The sequence below is a fragment of the Lepidochelys kempii genome, chromosome 4 (assembly GCF_965140285.1).
Source record: "Lepidochelys kempii isolate rLepKem1 chromosome 4, rLepKem1.hap1, whole genome shotgun sequence".
Classification (NCBI taxonomy): domain Eukaryota; kingdom Metazoa; phylum Chordata; order Testudines; family Cheloniidae; genus Lepidochelys; species Lepidochelys kempii.
This window is the reverse complement of record NC_136383.1, coordinates 88,568,077-88,589,433: the sequence shown is the minus strand read 5'-3', so window position 1 is coordinate 88,589,433 and position 21,357 is coordinate 88,568,077. Positions and strand designations below refer to the sequence as shown.

The 21,357-nt window shown below is 42.4% G+C and overlaps 1 protein-coding gene across 11 annotated transcripts in view; it reads right to left on the bottom strand.

Annotated features, from left to right (window-relative positions):
* The window catches only part of CLOCK (clock circadian regulator), a 97,845-nt gene that overhangs the window by 45,937 nt on the left and 30,551 nt on the right, over positions 1 to 21,357 (bottom strand). For 7 of the 11 annotated variants that reach the window (XM_073341999.2, XM_073342005.2, XM_073342003.2 and 4 more), the window contains 3 exons: positions 16,631 to 16,687; positions 10,815 to 10,925; positions 6,016 to 6,106 (listed from right to left, as the gene is read on the bottom strand). In XM_073341999.2, coding sequence (XP_073198100.1) covers positions 6,016 to 6,062 — 47 coding nt within the window. In that variant the 5' untranslated portion in view covers positions 6,063 to 6,106; positions 10,815 to 10,925; positions 16,631 to 16,687. The remainder of the gene's footprint in view (positions 1 to 6,015; positions 6,107 to 10,814; positions 10,926 to 16,630; positions 16,688 to 21,357) is intronic. The other 4 variants (XM_073342002.2, XM_073342001.2, XM_073342000.2 and 1 more) reach the window with 2 other exon arrangements.

Sequence of the window (21,357 nt, the reverse complement as noted above, 5' to 3'; positions counted from 1 at the left end):
ACTTGTTTCAGCTTGAGAATGAACCTGGGAATCAGGGGCTCTGGTATATACACACACCAGGTCCTTATCCTATGGAAACAGGAAAACATTTGAGATTGACCCAGCTCTGTGACCTGCTCTGGAACAAAACCAGGGACACTTCCTGTTTTGCCAAGTCGCAAACAGATCTACCATCAGAAAACCCACTATGCCAAACACCAAAGCTAGAATGGCTGTGTTGCGAGACCATTCATTGTCTAAATTGCACGATCTGCTCAGGTGATCCACCAGGCCATTTTGAATACCTGGCAAGTGAGAGATCCTGAGAGCGACTCAACTCCATATGCATAAATTCCACAGCTCAACCGCCTCCTGGTAGAAGTGGTCTGACTTGGCACCCCCTTGTTTGTCCACATAAAACACTGCTGTGGTGCTCTCGGTGACCCCTTGGACTGCTTCGTGGCCTGTGGATGTCTGGATGAGGAGACCGAGGAAGTAAGAGGCAGAGGTCTCCCTCTCTGAAAACTTTGTTTTCTTTTGGAATGGTCAGCATGATGGAAGGAATATTGCTGTCTAGGCTGGAATTGAAGATGATATTTTGTCCTCTTCATAGCTGGAGTGTAGAGGCCCAAGGGCTTTAAAACTGCTCTACGGTTCTTAGAGTGTGTAAAGCCTCATCTGATGTGGATGAGAACAAAGCACAGCCCTGAAAGAGAAGGGCCTCATTTGTCTGTTGTATGTCTGCAGGCATCCCTGAGGTCTGGAGCCAGGTACAAGGGCGCATAGTCATTCCCATAGCCCTGGCAGCAGAATCCACATCCAAGAAACCCTGCAGAGCTGATTGAGAGACCAGACGACCCACCACAAAACTACTCAAACCTCTAGGATGAAACCTGGCATTTACATTCCATTAATTTTGCCACAGGTGAAATGAAGGAAGGAGTTTTCCACAGTATCTTAAATAGCCTGCATAATTGCATCATTTGTAGGCAGGGCTACCTTTCCTGTCATAGCCAGATGCACAGGGTCAATCAGTTGGTGGGTATTCTCCTTCACAAGCTCCACTTGTATACCAAGAGCTGGCATTCTCCTTTAAGGTACACCTTAAAGGTAATCTGGGACCAGGGAGGACACATCCAGTATCAGGGCTTCATCAGGTGATAAAGATGATGCATGAAGGGGAGGCAAGGGAACATGCTCCCAATGATGGTCCTACAGTATTGGATTAGGCTATGGGTCTGAAGCGGGTTGAGGTAAATCCTGTAATTGCGAGTCCGCAGGCTGATGGGTACCAACCGTCACAGGCCTCTTAGTACCATCAGAAAAAGATTCTTTCCTAAGGGATCTGCTTCTGCGAGATAGTTACAATGTTGATCTAGATACTGGCGAGCATCCAATAAGGTCAACTAGGAGGCTGGTACAGTAATGGGTTCCAGCTGTGTCTGGCCCAACCATCTCAATTCCTGGCTCTACTCTTCTCAAAACAGTTAACAAGAGAAAAGGACCAGGACACCGCTCTGGACTTTTGATAGTATGAGACTCAAAATCCCACCTTGAAGTCTGATGAAGAATCAGAGTATTCCCAGAGCCATGGGGGTGCTGTACTGGGTCTGATCCTCAGCAACAGTTATCTGGACCTATGCCAGGAATGTGACACTGAAGGAAACATAGGTTTCAGAGTAACAGCCGTGTTAGTCTGTATTCGCAAAAAGAAAAGGAGTACTTGTGGCACCTTAGAGACTAACCAATTTATTTGAGCATGAGCTTTCGTGAGCTACAGCTCACTTCATCGGATGCATGTCGTGGAAACTGCAGCAGACTTTATATACACACAGAGAATATGAAACAATACCTCCTCCCACCCCACTGTCCTGCTGGTAATAGCTTATCTAAAGTGATCATCAAGTTGGGCAATTTCCAGCACAAATCCAGGTTTTCTCACCCTCCACCCCCCCCCCCCCCCACAAATTCACTCTCCTGCTGGTAATAGCCCATCCAAAGTGACAACTCTCTGCACAATGTGCATGATAATCAAGTTGGGCCATTTACTGCACAAATCCAGGTTCTCTCACCCCCTCACCCCCCTCCAAAGAACACACACACAAACTCACTCTCCTGCTGGTAACAGCTCATCCAAAGTGACCACTCTCCCTACAATGTGCATGGTAATCAAGGTGGGCCATGTCCAGCACAAATCCAGACTCTCTCACCCCCCCCCCCCTTTTTCCCAGGGGCACACACACACACACACACACACACACAAACTCACTCTCCTGCTGGCAATAGCTCATCCAAACTGACCACTCTCCAAGTTTAAATCCAAGTTAAACCAGAACGTCTGGGGGGGAGGGGGGTAGGAAAAAACAAGGGGAAATAGGCTACCTTGCATAATGACTTAGCCACTCCCAGTCTCTATTTAAGCCTAAATTAATAGTATCCAATTTGCAAATGAATGCCAATTCAGCAGTTTCTCGCTGGAGTCTGGATTTGAAGTTTTTTTGTTGGAAGATAGCAACCTTCATGTCTGTGATTGCGTGACCAGAGAGATTGAAGTGTTCTCCGACTGGTTTATGAATGTTATAATTCTTGACATCTGATTTGTGTCCATTTATTCTTTTACGTAGAGACTGTCCAGTTTGACCAATGTACATGGCAGAGGGGCATTGCTGGCACATGATGCCATATATCACATTGGTGGATGTGCAGATGAACGAGCCTCTGACAGTGTGGCTGATGTTATTAGGCCCTGTGATGGTGTCCCCTGAATAGATATGTGGGCACAGTTGGCAACGGGCTTTGTTGCAAGGATAAGTTCCTGGGTTAGTGGCTCTGTTGTGTGGTATGTGGTTGTTGGTGAGTATTTGCTTCAGGTTGCGGGGCTGTCTGTAGGCAAGGACTAGCCTGTCTCCCAAGATTTGTGAGAGTGTTGGGTCATCCTTCAGGATAGGTTGTAGATCCTTAATGATGCGTTGGAGGGGTTTTAGTTGGGGGCTGAAGGTGACGGCTAGTGGCGTTCTGTTATTTTCTTTGTTAGGCCTGTCCTGTAGTAGGTAACTTCTGGGAACTCTTCTGGCTCTATCAATCTGTTTCTTTACTTCCGCAGGTGGGTATTGTAGTTGTAAGAAAGCTTGACAGAGATCTTGTAGGTGTTTGTCTCTGTCTGAGGGGTTGGAGCAAATGCGGTTGTATCGCAGAGCTTGGCTGTAGACGATGGATCGTGTGGTGTGGTCAGGGTGAAAGCTGGAGGCATGTAGGTAGGAATAGCGGTCAGTAGGTTTCCGGTATAGGGTGGTGTTTATGTGACCTTTGTTTATTAGCACTGTAGTGTCCAGGAAGTGGATCTCTTGTGTGGACTGGACCAGGCTGAGGTTGATGGTGGGATGGAAGTTGTTGAAATCATGGTGAAATTCCTCAAGGGCTTCTTTTCCATGGGTCCAGATGATGAAGATGTCATCAATATAGCGCAAGTAGAGTAGGGGCTTTAGGGGACGAGAGCTGAGGAAGCATTGTTCTAAATCGGCCATAAAAATGTTGGCATACTGTGGGGCCATGCGGGTACCCACAGCAGTGCCGCTGATCTGAAGGTATACATTGTCCCCAAATGTAAAATAGTTATGGGTAAGGACAAAGTCACAAAGTTCAGCCACCAGGTTAGCCGTGACATTATCAGGGATAGTGTTCTTGACGGATTGTAGTCCATCTTTGTGTGGAATGTTGGTGTAGAGCACCTTGATTATCATGCACATTGTAGGGAGAGTGGTCACTTTGGATGAGCTATTACCAGCAGGAGAGTGAGTTTGTGTGTGTGTTTTTGGAGGGGGGTGAGGGGGTGAGAGAACCTGGATTTGTGCAGGAAATGGCCCAACTTGATTATCATGCACATTGTGTAGAGAGTTGTCACTTTGGATGGGCTATTACCAGCAGGAGAGTGAATTTGTGTGTGGGGGGGTGGAGGGTGAGAAAACCTGGATTTGTGCTGGAAATGGCCCAACTTGATGATCACTTTAGATAAGCTATTACCAGCAGGACAGTGGGGTGGGAGGAGGTATTGTTTCATATTCTCTGTGTGTATATAAAGTCTGCTGCAGTTTCCATGATATGCATCCGATGAAGTGAGCTGTAGCTCACGAAAGCTCATGCTCAAATAAATTGGTTAGTCTCTAAGGTGCCACAAGTACTCCTTTTCTTGAAGGAAACATAGAGGGCTTCCTAGTTGATGGTACCATGTCACAGGGTGGAGCTGGTACCAGAATGGATGAGGCCAAAGACAGTGGTACTGGACCCTTAAGTGATGGACCAACAACAGAGTGCCCCAGAGCTGACAGTCTCAGAACCTGCACCGGTACTGACTGAGGATCTCTGCCCTGAACCAATGGCGACAGTGGTACTGATAGGCATAGCACATCTCTCACCACCAAACAGGCCTCTGGCGTTGTGTGCACTAGCATGGGCTGTAGCCCCATCATGATCAGAGATGTCAGTCTACCTTTGGTACTGGAGTGACCTTCTGTGAAGCAAGCCTGTATCGTGGATTCCAAGGAGTCCAATGCCTCTTTCTTGTGTTTCTTTCACCACAATTGCTCCAACGTCTTCGGCCTCAAAGACAAGAGTCCCAGTGACAGGAATCTCCTGTGGCTCCTATTCCCAGGTAAACCTAAAGGAGCACTCCAAGAAGGAGTCGTTAAAAAGCCTCCCTTGGACAACCAAGGGGGTTCAGACACTGGCCTAAGGGCAGCCTCTATACGTATATAATGAAGGTGTCCCTCTCTCAGCTTCTTTGCCCTGGTCTTTAAACTACTGCAAATGGAGCACCCATCTCTCTTTTGTGGCCATCACCCAAGCACTTGAGGCAGCACAAATAAGGTTCACTGACAGACATGGGTTTTTGGCAATCAAACAAGACTTGAAACCAAGGGATCTTGGCAAGACCCTGAGGCCCACCTGACTGGAAAAAAAAAATTTTTTTTACACTAAAACCAGAAATTTTAAAATTAGAAAAGAAAAAAAACAGAGTGATAAAAAGTACCACTAGGTAAGCAGCAAGAAGTTTGTTCGTGAGGAACACAGAACCCTCTGACCACCAACAGTAAGAAGGAACTGAAGGAGAGGTGGGGTAGCTCTACCCTTTATATACCCTCCATTCAAAGCACAAGGAGCTGGGATGCCCCTACAGGTACCACTAAGGAAAACTCTCTGGCACTGGTGCATGGGATGCACACACACCTACAGTGTAATGGATATATGCAAGCACTAGAATTGTATTGTTTGTTACTACTGTATTTTACAGTACCCATAGTTGACAAAAGGAGGAAGGATGTAATGTTATGAAAAGTGTTCTATTACTCTTTCCTTTTCCTTAATAAGCCAGTGCAGGAGAGTCCTGTAGTAGAATTTTCAAAAGTGCCTACGTCCCATTTTCAAGTGACTTTTAAAGCCCAAGTTTCACTGAAAGTCAATGAAACCTAGTTTCTTAAGGGCCCAAGTCACTTTTGAGACTTGGGAAGCTGTCATTTTGGCACTTTTGAAAATTCTACCCCTAGTTTCTGGATAGATGAATTGATTATAAAAAATTGTGTTCTATACACTAGTGGCAAACTTTTTTCATTTTCTAAAAACTTCAAAACTTTAATGTAAAGCATTTTATAACAAAAAGGGGACCACAGATTGCTATGAAAGAACTTTGACCCCAGCTCTTGGATTCAAGTAATTCTGAAACAAGTCCCGAGATCAGTTCTTTCAAGAGAAAAATCCTAAGAACACAACAAATTTCAAAATGCAATTCCAATTAGGCAGCTGCTGCTCCAAATATAAAACATATTTAAATAATATAATTTTAAACAAAAACACATACTGCATCATGTGATGGCTACATAGCTATGTATTCATAACTAAAGTGTAGTTAACAGACCTTAACTTTGCCAAAAATCAAAACCTCATTACGCTTAAGTCTGACGAGTCCTTCTACTCTTAAATAAGAATACATTATCAAAATGTTTTCCTACAAGCCACTTAAAACAAAATCATCTAATAACATACCTGTCTGTAATGGAGCTCATTTTATGGGTCCTTATGGTAAAGAACATAACATGTCACACTTTAGTCTTGTGGTAGACATTTGTACGTCTGCCTGGGTGAGAACAGAAACAAATGGAAATGTAACTTTTGTAGAACATGTTTTTCCCCTCATAGAAAGTATGAAGCTCCTGCTTGCCCCAAAAGGAGTAAGTGCTTCTAACCTTCATTTTCCCTCCACCTCTTCTCTTTATGTCAGTTTTGTATCCCAGATAGCTGAACCTAACCATCTTATTTCACGAGACACAGAGGTTAAGAGGCCATCACTTCTCTATATGCCATGATGAATTAATTTGGGTTAAGCCAGTTTCAACTTTCATTTACCTCTGTATTCAGCAACAGCTTTTTATTCTTTATATAGCCCCATATTTCAAAGAATGTGAATAAATTTGAGGGCATGTGACAAAGTAAACTGTCACAAGGGGAGAAGAAAAAAATAATCCCAAGCAACTGACTCCAATCCTTTCAGAAGCTGCTGGGAGTGGGAGGGTCTGGGGGCCAAATGAGCCAAATCCTGTTCATTCCAGAAAAAGGAGGAGGGGAGAGAACACCCAAGAGGAAAGGGATGATGAAGGACTGCCAAGGGGAAAACAGTTCCCGAAAGGGGCAGGAGAAAAACTGAAACTGTTTTAGTGGCACTGATGGATGATCTCATCCTATCAAAAGGCATTCATTCTTATCCTCCTGGACCTTTCTGCAGTGTTTGACAGTGTTGACCATGAGATACTGCTGTCTTGCCTGAGAAGTGTAGTAGGACTCCAGGGTAATGTGCTAAAATGGTCTGAGTTCTTCCTGGAAGGATGCACCCAAAGAGTAGTGATGGGAAACCACCTCCACCACGAGTCCCTTCACTTGTGGAGTTCCACAAGGATCAATTCTCTATACAGTCCTTTTCAATATTCATTTGCAACCATTAGGAGAACTGAGGTCAGACAACATGGACTCAGATCCCATCAATACAAAACTGACACACGTCTCTACCTATCCTTCACCACATACGACCACACCAAGATGGCCCAGTGCTTGGATGAGATCAGCTCATGGATGAAAAACAGGTGGCTGAGCAAAACAGAGATGATGCTGGTAGGTAAAGCAAAGTACTTTGAAGAGTTTGCAGCCACCATGCAGTCTCCCCTTTGGTTGTGGGTTCCCATCTACAATTGGTCAATTCAGTCCGTATTCTAGGATTACTCTTGGATTCCTCGCTGACACTGAGCTCTCACATGGCAGAAAGTATTACACGTGTCTGTTGCTATCTGGTTTGCTAGGAGACTGTGTCCCATCCTGGTGGATGAAGACCTGGCCTTAGTTATTTATGCCTTCATCACTATCAGCTGGACTACAACAATGCAATATAACAGGGCACAAAATCTTCAACACTCAGGAAACTCCAAAGTACAAAAGGCTACAGTGCGTCTCTTCAGCAAGACAGGTTACATGAGCACATCACACCAGTCCTCCACTCTCTACAATGGTGTCCTAATTTCATATCAAGTTCAAGGTCTCAGTCCTTAACTTCAAAGCATCCACGCTTCAGCTCAAAATATCTACAAGACAGTCTCTAAAGCTCCAGGGCGATGACCATGGTTGATAAACATCCCTTCTTTGGCACAAGGGAACTCTCCACAATAAGAGTACACTTAATCTGTGCATGAGAAAGAATCTTCTCTGGGTGTGGTTTGAGACTGTGGAATGAACTCCTCCAGGAACTAACCATGACAAACCTCACCAATTTTCTCTCCACATGCAATGCCAATTTCTTTCACCTTGCTTTCTCTAAAATAAACACATAGCAACAGATATATCTATTTAACAAATTAAAAAAATCCTACCAAAATAATACACTCCATTACACACGCTTCTCCCTCTGGGGAGAGGATGAGAGAAAAAACAAATGTGAGAGATGCATAGTCTCACTGCTTAATGCACTACTGGAAGGTGCTCAGATACTACAGTGATCAGCATGGCATAAAAACCTATACAGAACAGAACAGAGACACAATCACCTTTGGAAAAATGGTGCTGAATTTGGGGAGAATTTGGCACCAACTGGTGCCTGCCCCAACTGAAAACCTTGAACTTGCCTGAGAGGTAAGAGAACTTATGGCGAAGTGAGTCTAAAGCAGTGGTTCTTAACCTGGGGTGCATGCACCCTGGGGGTACGAGATGCCCTTTCTAAGGGTGCAAGACATGCCAGATTTTTTTAGAAGGTAAATCATTGAAAACACAAATTAAGCACAGGCACGTAAGTACAACTACTTTGTTTCATCAAACCTATGTATTTATTAACATTATACATTTAACGATTACTGTAATATACAAGCAAAAAATATATATAGATTTAAAGAATTGACCTACTTCAACGATTTTTGATAAGGGGTGTGAGAACATATTTTGAGAACCAAAGGGGTGCAGACTGCAGTAAAGGTTAAGAACCACTGGTCTAAATATTTTGGGTGCAGATGATTAAGGCTACAATTTTGTCACACAAATTTTTAGTCCATTTTGTGTCAGATGTGTGGGGGGGGCGGGGGGGGGAACATAGCCACAGAAAGCTCATGGCCCACAGAAGGGCATGGAGAGCAAGCCCGCCTCAATGAGGAAGGGCTGGAAAGTGAATCTACCCCAGCAAGGAGGGGAGGCATGGGTGTTGGGGGGAAACTGGAAAGTGAGCCCATCCTTCACCGGTGGCTCCAGTCCTGCAAGTCTGGGCTTGGCTCCCCACACCAAGCATTGTGACCCCATGCACTAGGGAATGGGGCCACTCAGGTTTGATGCATTCTCCCCTCCGTCTCAATCTACAGAGGGACAGACATGCCAAAACCGAGTGGCATTGTGACCCTGTATACTAGGTTGCAACACCAAATAAATTTGGCTCATCTGCCCTTCCATCATGCTACAAAGGGGCTGATGCACCAAACCTAAGTGGTGCTGCAATCACATGGGCCAGGTTCCAAAGCCAATCAAATCTGGCCTCTCTGCCCCTCCATCATGCCACAGAGGGGTAAATGCACCAAAACTTAAGTGGCATTGCAACCCCATGCTCTAGCTGGCCACACCAGTCAAATTTGGCCTGTCTGCTCCTCTGTCATGCCACAGATGAGTGGACATGCCAAACCTGAGTGCTACTCTGACCACATGGGTCAGCTCACTATGCCAATTGAATTTAGTCCATCTGCCCCTCCATCTTCATCTATGGAGAAGCAGATGCACTAAACCTGAGTGATGGTGCAAACATGTGACCAGAGCAGGGATCCTGACCCACAAGAACCAGCACTGATGGGGGTCACAGACTTAAATAAAATTCACAATTTACCTTGAAATCTGTGGCCTCCATGCTAAAATCATAGCCTTAATGATTCACAGATTCTCAGGTCAGAAGGACCATTGTAATCATCTAGTTTGACCTCCTGTATAACACAAGCCACAGAACTTCCCCAAAATAATTCCTGGAGCAGATCTTTTAGAAAAACATCCAATCTTTATTTAAAAATAGTCAGTGATGGACCCTTGGTAAATTGCCCAAATGGTTAATTACTCTCACTGTTAAAAACAAATGCCTTATGAATTTGTCTAGCTTCAACTTCCAGCCATCACATCGTGTTATACCTTTCTCTTGCTCCCCATATACGTACTTATAGACTGTAATCAAGCCATCCCTTAACATTCTCTTCATTAAACTAAATAGACTCAAGGAGTTCAATCTGTCATGATGAGGCAGGAGTGGTCAAACTTAGGGACCCTCCGAGGCACATACAACAATCTTCAGAAGTTTGAAAGCCACGCCCTGGCAGCTGTGCCCCACAGGGCTGAAGCTCCAAGACCCGCCCCCCCACACCACTGGGCAGAAACCAGAGGCGATGCATGGGGGGCACATGAGGTCACATCCCCTCCCGATTTTTACATTATTATTATAAACTGGTTGATATTATTCTGTCTCACTACATGTCGTTCACATCTGATGCAAGCTACTTCCAGAGTTTAATGACATGAGATAAATGTAGTGTTCAAAGAGACAGAACTAATATCCTTAGGCCTTCACTTGACAAAAGCTGGAAAATTGTAAATATATTTTCCTTTAGCTTGTCCACTGCATGTGCTAGTAACAATCGCAAAATTAGTCTTCAAAACAAATCTGGTATTCAACATTTACTATATGCATCAAAGATCTATTAATTTTTAGAATATCAAATTATATAACATTCCATTAATTTTCAAAAGAAACAAATGCGAGAATAGCAAAGCAGAAAAGGACTTCACCTGGAACAAGACTGACCTTTTCAATAAACAGAATCAGAAGTCAGAATCACTATTTCCATAACAGCAAAGTACATTTAATATTGTTAGATTACCAATTTCACCTTACTGAGTGTGCCCAGTTTTTATGTCAAAATTAGCAGCATAAGTACGGTACCGAAATTCCAAGTACACAAAAGCCACAGAAAAAACAATAGACATTTGCTTCTCTCTTTAAGGCCTGCTCCTGCTCCCTCTAAGTCCAGTTTTGCAAGGTGCTGAGCACCCTCAATTCTTATTGAATTGTATGGGCCTGAACCAAAGCCCATTGAAATCAATGAAGAGACTCCCATTGACTTTAATGGGCTTTAGCTCAAGCCCTATGCGACTGAGGGCTCTATACCTTTTTGGAACCAAGTCCATTAACTTCCTTGACAACAGGAACAGATCCCTAATATAGTTAATAAGAAATCACAGGATCCAAATTACAACACTGTAGCTCATAATTACAGCAACACTTTCTTTACCTCTTATACTTTTTGGGATGTTAAACCGTGATATTTAGGATAAACACTGATCCTTCAGATGAATGTGGGTTTAAATATATCCTCTTCTACAGAGGGGCATCAAACTCTGCACTGTAAAGAATCAAAAAGGAAAAAAGTTAGAACAACTGGAAATGACTGGAATTCTGCAGGTCACTAGTATTCAAATGCAATATTTATAGCCATCATTTATTCCGATTACTAGTAAAGTACTATTATGATATATCATTTATAAATGTAACGTTCTGCCTGATGAATTACAGAAATATCACAAAAAGAAAAGGAGTACTTCTCAATGTGTCAAAAACAGAAGTGCTTCTCTTCAGCAAGAGGATTACTCTGAAACTTTGTTTGGCTTGACTAAGACCTCCTATTTACCTCTATTTGTAATCGTGGTGTCATCCTTGACTCAAACCTTCCATCTCCCACATCGCCTAAGTCTCTAAATCTCCCTATTGTTAATCCTGAAGCAGCATTTGTCTATACCACTCCCTCAACTCCTTCTCTACTGTTTTTTATTCATGTCTACATCCCTTTTCCTACTGATTACCTCAGTTCGTCTCTGGTTTCATCAAATCACTGTTCTCGAGACTCCACAATGTTCAGAATGCTGCTCACTCACTCACAGAGAAACGCAGCTACATCACTCCTGCTACCTCAATCACAGCCACTGGCTCCCCCTTTTCTTTTCAAAATAAAGTCTAATATTACTTTCTTTTTAAGTACTTATTCCAAACCTACCTCCTAGATCTAGTCTCTACTCCCTTTCATGCTCCCCTTTTCTAATCTAGCAATCACCACCTTTCAGTCTCTCCATACAATCATTTTTGGTTTTAATGCATTCTCTTCTACAGTTCCCATTGTCTAAAACAGCACTCAATGCCACTTTGCATCACTTTTCAAAGTTATCTAAACACACATCTCTCCTCCCTTGCCATACCATATTTCTCCCTGCCTCAGCTATTGGCCACACTGACAGAATGTTTTGATTTCTTCACTATACAATGAATGGTTTACCACTGTTTTCTGTCATTTTCACTCCAATGCCTTATATTTAATGTTATAATGTATTCTGGGTTATAAGAAAAAAGTTCATTTTCTCTAAAGCGAGAAGTACTGAACTTGTATTTTTTGCTAAAGGTTTAAGAGTTATTATTCTTAGGAAAGTAAAATGTACAAGTAGTATGTTTTAGTTTAATTAAAAAGGTAATGATTGCTCCTCTCCCTGTTTCTACTGGAAGTGTTTAACTGGTTAAAAAAAACACTGGTAAAAAAAACATGAAATTAAAGCAGAGCAGAGCGTTCTGCCAAAAGAAGAAAAACAACTACACAGCATGACTCAGTGAACCCGCTCATTCTTCTCTGGCCTAATAACCTGCTGGCCCATTGACCTACTTTTTTTGGTAAGGTGGTTAAACCCTCATCTCACATTTAGACAGTTTTGTTCAGTTTGACAAGTATAAACATTAACAGTTACAAAGAGACTTGTTGAAATCTAGATTACAGAGACTGTAATATGAAGCCTATGTTTTTAAACTGTTCAGAGCAGGCGGGCTTTGCCAACCCTTCCACAAGTTGTGACAGCTCTAATGAGGAAAATTTTACAGCTCTACAAGCTGCACATGCAGGACATCTACTGCAGAGAATACACGGAGGTTAAACAGTACAGAGCTACATTTCACAATGTCTAAAAAGAGTATAATAAAAAGGAAGTTAAAGGAACATTGAAGAGGGAATTTGGAGAAAGGAGGAAAAAAACTTTTGACTATTTCATAAGTGGTAACTGAACATATGCAAGTTTAAATGAAAGTAAGAAAAAAGCTAAATACAGTGGAAAAGCTTTTTGAAAATAAAACCACATAGCTCTCGTAAGTAGAAAATAGCATGCACGTAAAAGCTTGCAGAAAGATCTGGATGCCTACACATAAGTATTGCCAGGTCACAATGTTCACAGGTCATGACAGTCTCCAAAAACCATCAGATTTTTAAAACATATTAGGTTATTTTATTTGCCTTCTAGATTCTAAGCCTTTAGAGTATATTCAAGCAACATTTTCAAACTTTTCTCTGCAATCGTAAGGGATAGAAACTTATTTTTTTAATTAAAGCTGAGATTCTCATGCAATCTCCTGATTCCAGCAGCTGGGGCTTTAAGAAAAACAACACTGAAACTTGCAGTAAAATCATGAGAGTTGGCAACACTATAACATTTCTACCTCATGCTGACCTGCAGAGCAAAGGTAGACAGTGAGTGACGAGGGGTACATCTACACGGCTGTTGGAAGCGTGCCTCCCAGCCTGGACAGACAGACACATGCCAACTCTGCTTGAGCTAACACATTAAAAATAGCAGTGTCAACATTGTGGCATGGATGGTGGCACAGGCTAGCCACCATAGTATGGACCCAGAGCATTGGATGGATTTGTACTTTGGCAACTAGCCTGAGCTGCCACCTGTGTCACAATGTTGATGCTGCTATTTTTAACGAGCTAGTATGTGTCTGTTTATCCGGGCTCAGAGGCATGCTCCCAACTGCAGCACAGACATACCTGGGTGGCCAAAAGAAATGAGATATTGAGTCTTTAAAGCACTTACAGAGTCACCAGCATTACTGCCCAAGATAATAATGAAAGTTTATACGACATGAGTGTGGGGCAGATATCTATATGGAAAGTATTAGCAACCACAGGAGAGTTCTACCTCCACAACTGGTACTAACATTGGTACCACTGATTCACAGAAGTGAGTTCAAAGATGGAACAAGGTCTGCAGGTTGAGCTATCATCTCACTCCTAGCACCAGTCCCTTCAGGACAGAACTGAGAAACTGCTGAAGCAGTGTAGGGAAGCTTGCATTGCCTCTACCTGCCCTATATATCTGTTGTGTGGACAAAGAACTTAAGTCTCCAGGGCAGTCAATTGAGTATTTTTCCTATATCACTAAATTCACTAAATACTTTAAAGAGGCAGTGAATTTTTAATCTTATTTTGTAAACAATATTATATACAGAGACTGATTTTACAAACAACTTCTTCATAAATTCCATAGATTTTAAGACCAGAAGGGAAAACAATTATAATCACCTAGTCTTATATAACATTAGGCCAAAGAATTACACCCAGGAAAGATCACAGAAAACAGAATTTAGTTTTCTGACAGAATCTGCACGTCTCCCAGTTTTCCAACTTGTTAGGTTTAGTAAGTATTTCTGAAAACAGGGGCAGATCATTAATATTTTAGTACTTAACGGTCTCTGTGCCACAATCCTAATACGATCAAGGAACTGACTAATGATCTAATAGGACTTTTTTACTGCTAATCCTCCATGATTTTTAAAAAATCAAAACTGTTCTCAAGAACAATACTCTGCAGTTACACAATACCTCCTGATCTAACCATTACAACACAAACACTATTTACAACAGGAACGCTAGGGATGTTTATGTATTTTTGGGTACTACTGGTGAGCAAAAAGCTGCTTTTTAATTTGTATCAGTGGCATAGCTGCGCCATTGCTGTGGCGTCTCATGAAGATGCTCTGTGCTGACAGGGCAGAGGTCTCCCGTTGGCATAATAAAACTACCTCCGTGAGCAGCGGTATCTATATCGGCGGGAGAAGCGCTCCCTCTGACATAGTACTGTTCACGCTGGTGCTTATGTTGGCGTAACTTATGTCGCTCAGGGGGGTGGTTTATTCATGCCCTGAGCAACATAAATTATGCTGACATAAACTGTAGTATAGACATAGCCACAGTCTTCTAGTCCTGAATCCCCTCATTCACTCCTCCCTCACTAATATTCAACCTGAGTTTTACTTAGCTCAATTTCACCCTGTTATTCCTTGCTGCATGTTAAACATTTCCTCTCCCCCTTTGGTGCTTACACATTTAGAATACCTGAAAATGTTTACATCATTTTGTTAATTGCTTTTGCTAAGCTAAACACAAATTTCTTGCAAGTCCTTTATTCCAAGTCAGTCTCTGCAACCCATTTATCACTGTGTTTCATCATCCCTGTATTGCCTCCAATTTGTCACTCTCTCTCTGGTTTTGAGGTGCCCAGAAATAAAACCAATATAGACGCTATCTATCTCTCTTGTCTGTAACATGATTTCATTGTGACTTAGGAAGTTACATAATAACCTCTATGTTAAAAGAATGTAAAGATTGCAAAGTCAAGCACACAATTTTCTTAACCCTCTATCCCTGCTCTGCCATTCAAGAGTTCCTATGTGATGCTGAGCACGCATTTTTTTACAAACACATTAACTCATTAACTCATATAGTGCTAGTAGCCACATATTACCATCTTTGCTTACTAGAAGCACACTGTAAGAGAGCCTTCCAAGTATTCTAAATTAGAGATCTGTATCTCCCACTTTCTTCCTTCCCGCATGTAGAGAATTAGCTTGGTTTGTTTTTAGGGATTTTTGTTTGTGAGTGGGTGGGTGAGTGAGAGTGAGAGAGAGAGAAGAACTTACTGAGGGAAAGCTAAATAGATTTAAATGAGTTCTGTATTTAGTTCTGAAAGTAATCAGTTTCACATTTATTCTTCCCTGTTTAATAATTTCATCATTTCAGTGGAACACATCAATCAGGGAACTCATATTTGTGGAGGGAGAGATGATAGCTAGGGCCAGTCTCAGAAGGCTTTGAATATCAGGACACAAACCTGGAACTGAACTCTATATTTAATGGGGAACCTATGCAGAAAGCAGAGCATTAATGCAATGTGTACACGCTGACATGAGCTGCTATCTCTACTTAGTAACAGGTCAGCCTGAGTTTTGCATATTTTAATATGGTCAGTATATATTTTTATATGGCATTCATCTACATAAAGCACACCACTGTGGAGCTATGTACCTGCAATGAAAGGATGCATTAATCCTAAGGCTAGTGGAGGACTCTGGCAATGTAATTTGTAAGGTTCCTGAAATGTAGCTAACAGATTCTACAAGAACAGAATAGTAGATGCATCCTGCATCACTCAAGTACAGTATTAAACTGTGCTATTGAAGGAATTTAAGACTTAATCTGAAACTTGATTACTCCATTTGTAGAAATGCAAACATATGTAAATAAGGGCCTGTTTAATGGGATTCTTTTACAGTGGTTGAGGTTTTTAAATCTCTAGGATTGTACATTGTTATAACTGCTTCTGATGCTTAACTCTTTGCATGCAGGTGAATCACACACAACTGAATGGCTACCTAAGTGCTTGTGGAGAGTGGACAGTTTGCACTGCCTCCTCAGCTCTTCCGTCAGTGAGAGCCTGAAAGAGTCTGGGCAGGGAATTGAATTGAGACTCCACTTTTATGACAACCTGCCCATCCAAATCATCACTGTGGAACCTCAGTTTTTTAGAATCAGCTGTCCTCTAATTACGAGGCTGGAAGGGGTGGGGAAGAAAGGGTGTCTTTCAGCAATTCAGCCCTTTCCCTGCAAGTGATAACTTAACTCTGTGCCTTTCTCGAGCAGCAGCTACTCTGTGTAATTCTGTGTTGCAAACATTTTTTCTTACTGCTGAGCCAGAGGCAATGCATTTGGCCTGGCCTGAATTGGGGCTCCATTGTGGCAGTGTCGAAGAATTAGAAGCCTCACACTATCCAAGACAGTGGAAGGACAGGAGGGGTGGAAAAAAAACCCAGTGAATAAACTCTGGAAAACCTACATTTAAAATATACTCAAGGAAGAGAAAACAATGTAGCTCTATTATACACTTCTGTATTTGACCAGTTATAACTTACTATTATTTCTTATAAAACTAAAAAAATATGACAAAATGAAAAACTTACTTTTCTAAAACTCGTGGCTGTCACAGGATTTTTCCACTTCCCTCCCACTACAGCTACCTGTTATAAAAACAGGAAGTCATAATTAAACAAAAACTTCAATAGCTGAACATTTGACTCCCTAGCACCTGCAACTGGATAGAGCAAGGGAGAACTCCCCTTCTTGCCTTCACAAAACAAAAATGAAAATTGTTGCATTCAGGATAGCAAAGCTGAAGGTTATATTCTGTATTCCATCATAAGCCCGCCATAACTTGCTCTGATGCAGGTTTCCATGTCAGGAATTTGCTCCCATGCGAATTGTATTTAAAGCAAAACCTTGGCCAGTCTCTTTCTCCAGGCATTACACAGATGGCAAGTTATGAAACCCAGGGCCCTTAGCTGACTGATCAGTTCTTTATGTTTTCTGGTTTTAAGTTAAACTGAGGAAGATTGGGTGTATTACTCCAGTACTTTTTATTGGGAAATCTTAACTTGACTTGAAGCCATGCATCGTGTGCCCCGATACCACAGTAATGGGTGCCTTTAAAATGCATGTAATCAATAAAGTAGCAATTTCTCAAATTTTAATTCAAGCATGGAAAGTTTTAGTCTTGATTTTAAACCAGAAGAAAACGTTTCTTGATTTTAGACCAGAAGACAATATAACAAAAGTAAAATTACTAATGAGCTCTCATAGTTAGTCACATAGGGACTATCACCCCCTTATTCCTTCAAGCTGAAGCCTCAAGCATGTAATGCCTAATCATGTTGACCAGTTGAGGAGCTGCAATGTCTATATTTAGTTTGCTGTTCAGTCCCTCTTAAGTCTTTCAGCAGTACCACTTTCCAGGTTTCTCATAGAATGACTTATTTCTACCACCATCACCCCAAAACTCACATACTGCTCGCATATTTCCAGTCTAAATATCCAGTTTAAAGCTTCTTCTCCATATTTCTAACTTCCCTAGGCTGCTCTGTGTTACCTCTATCCTCTCAAGTTCTCAACATCTCCCAATTTAGCACCAGCAACTTTCAGTAGCATGCTGTTATCCTCTCTTTCCAGATCGCTATTGAAGATATTAAAATTAGCGAAGCCAAACACTAAGATAACTACCAACTCTAACATGTTTGGATTTAAAACAAAATTGTATTAGACTATTTTACAGTTCATACTTTTTATTTTGGTAAATAATAGGTTTGAATCCATTCCCTATTCTGCTTCCCAGTTTGCCAATTGAATCAAATAATCCAGCACTATGGAAGGTCCTGAAAATGCCTGGATCTCACATGCTGTGTCAGTGGTCATTGCTATTTATAAAATTAGAGGACATAAGCACCCCACAAACAGGCATCCATACAGACAATATTTGGAGTTCGACTCTCTAACAAGGGTCAGCTGTATAGAAGGAAAAGTAGAAAGAAGTTTTCTTTTTGAAAAAGTATGTATTTCGGCTCAGTAGAATATACCTTATCTTAAAACACTGTGAATGAGGTTTCAGTGATGCCACCAATAAAGTGCAGAGCCTGCTGTTACTCTACTTAACGCTGGCAACAAAATAAAAAAAACAGGACTCCAACCACTAGAGGATTTATCAGAAAACCATGAAAAAATTGTGTAAATTAGCTGTTGAGTCTATGTGCTAATTGACGAATAGCTTATTTAGGCCTTGTTTACACTACACAATTTTGTCAACAAATATCAAGTTTCATCGACAAAAATGTGGAGGTGTATACACTGCAATGCTCCTTCTGCCAACAAAACTCTTTTGCTTTGCTGACAAAATAAAATCACCTCGACGAGAAGTGTTGAGCTTTCTGCAGCAAAGTTATATCGACAAAGCCTCAGTGTAAACGTGTGCAAGAGTAGTCTTATTTAAGCACAAGGATTTCCAGCAGCACAGGCTAAAGGTTTATTAAAAACTACTTTGTGGCATAACATTTTACCACTTCAAAATAAAATTATTTCAGTGCAAACAATGAAAAGCTTGGACTTTCAGAATACTAACAAAGTCACTATGAACTTATATACACACACACACAGAGGCCAGAGTTTAAAAACAAGGAGCTTAACATGATGCTCATATTTAGGCATTTGAGACTGAGAGTTTCAAAGGCACCTAACTGACCTTCGGAGTACAAGTCCCACTGACTTCAACCTCGGGGAGGACTAAAGCCCAGTTGAAGAATTTCAACTTTATTGACACATGAAAGTTCAATGTGTTGGCTCAAATACATCAGGGGCTGTTTGTATTGTTCTCATAGTAAAGATGGCAGTGAGGCCCTAGACTTGTCTTTTTTAGCACAGATGAGCATTTTAGATGTGAAATTAAGAAAAAAAAATAAAATCTAAAGTCTGACTAAAAATTAGGAAACTAAAGAAACAAGTGTAAAATATCTATTTTAGCAACTTAAGACTATAAAATGTAAAGAAGCAAACCAATACTATGTAAATTACAATTACTTCAATTTTTATAATTTAAATTAAAATCCATTATGTACATTTAAAAACTGTTTTAATTTTTAAATAATTTTTATTCACCCTACTTTTTACATTCATACATTCAAAGGACAGAAGGGAACATGATCATCTTGTTTTACTTCCTGCATAACAAAGGGTCAAAGAACTTCCCAGAAATAATTATTGCCAGTGATGGAGAATCCTCCACAACCACTGGAAAGTTGTTCCAATGGTTAGCTACTCTCACTGTTAATTTATGCCTTACAATATTCTTCCACCTCCTTGAGGATGGCAACAGGAGAGGATTGTAGGGAACATGCATATTTTGAGTGAAGCATGTTAATGCTGAGATTTAAAGTAGGTCAAAAGTATTCAAATAAGAAAAGATTTCTGAAAAGCAAACAAAGACTTCATAGCACCAATGATGAACCTAGCAATGGGGAAATACGCAAATAGATTCTGAATTTTCACCTCAGTACCTTCATTCATGACTTTGAAAAGTAAACAACCTTACAGTATGTCTTTGCAAAGGAGATTAATTAAACAGGTGCCTGATACACTGGAAATACTATGAGAGCATAAAGGATTCAATGTGGCTTTTTTAAACATGTATTTCAAAGAAAATTAGGTGTTGTAGATGGCAGAGGTAACATTTCTTTAGTATATTGTACTCTAGTGGCTATCACAAAATAGATATACCTCCCCCTTTGAGCTAGGCTTCTTTCAGAACCCAGTGGCAGGAAAAAAATCACGAGTCAAGAACATTAGGATACCCACCACTACTACTACAGCAGTTTCTTTATCTTTACCCTCACCCCCTCCCATGTCTCCCCTCCCATGTCTTTTCACATTTTTCTATCCTTGTTTCTTCACTAAATATTATGACCCTTCTTACTTCCCCTGCAGCAAAAGTGACCAGACGTCTCAATATTATTGGGACAGTCCTGATTTTAAACCATTTATCCCATGTCCCGACCGCACATCGGGTCTTTGTCCCGCTATTGGGGATGGACCACTCACCATCATCGCCAAAGTCCTGGGGCTGGCGTGATGGCGCTTCCTGGGGCAGCTCCCGGCGGTGAGCGTGCCCGCCCACCGGCAGAAGACTGCTGTGCGGGTGGCCGTGGGCACAGAGGCAGAGGGGGTCTCCGCGTGCTGTACCAGCTCCCGCCTGACCAATCAGAGCTGCGGGGACAGGGCTTGCAGGCGCTGGCAGCAGGCAGAGAGCCCTTCCCCTCACCCCACACACCCGACCCTAGGAGCCAGAGGGACCTGCTGGATGCTTCCTGGGAGCCACCCCAGGTAAGCACTGCTGGGACTCTCCACCTCCCTCTGGCTCTTAGGGCCGTGGCAGGGGGCTCTCTGCACGCTGCTGGCACCTGCAAGCCTCGCTGCACAGCTCCAGCAGCTCCCATTGGCGCTTTTCCCAGCCAATGGGAGCCACGGAGCTCGTGCTTGTGGCGTGCGCAGCATGTGGACAGTCTGGAGACCCCCCTCACAGCTCTGACCTTAGGAGCCAGAGACGTCCCAGCAGGGCTGGTGAGTGCGGCCAGGGAAGGGGGCAGGTTGTGATGGAGTGAGTGTCTGGGAGGTGTGTGTGTGTGTGTGTGGGGGGGTGCTGGGCTGTGAGGGTGTGGAGGGCGCTGGGCAGTGGGGGAGGCTTGTGTGTTTTGGGGTGCTAGACAGTGGGGGAGATCTGTGTGTGTCAGGGCACTGGGGGTCTGTGTGGGGCACTGCTGAGTTGTGGTGGTGGGGCTGTGGGGAAGGGGCACTGGGAGGGAGGAGAAACCTGTGCCCCTGGCCCAGTGGCTTCTGCTGGGGGCTGGAGCTGGGGCCATGAGTCCTTGAGTCCTTGCCCCATGGCTTGTGGTGAGGGCTGCAGCAGGGGCCGTACACCCCTCTTGCAGCTTCCTAGGGCTGTGCACCCCCTCTCATGGCTCCGGTCAGGGTTGTGCACCTGTGGATCTTTTTTTCCCCGCCCCCAGCTATCCCAATGTATCCTGATATTTCACTCTTGCGATTTGCTCATCCTACCTGCAGCCCATTTTCCTTACTTCTTGTTCCCCCTCCCACAATTTCTTTCCCCTTCTTACAGCTCTGCTACACATGCCAACAGTAAAGTGAAACTGTCAAGATTTCAGATCCCTTCAGCTAAGGCATCAGAGATCTTGGCAATTTTACTTTGTAATTCATAGACTGGAGCAACAAAGAATGAAAAAAATGACTGGTATTCTTATTAGTCCATACCAGTGCACACTGAGTCAAATCTTTAGTCCTGGTAAATTCAGTC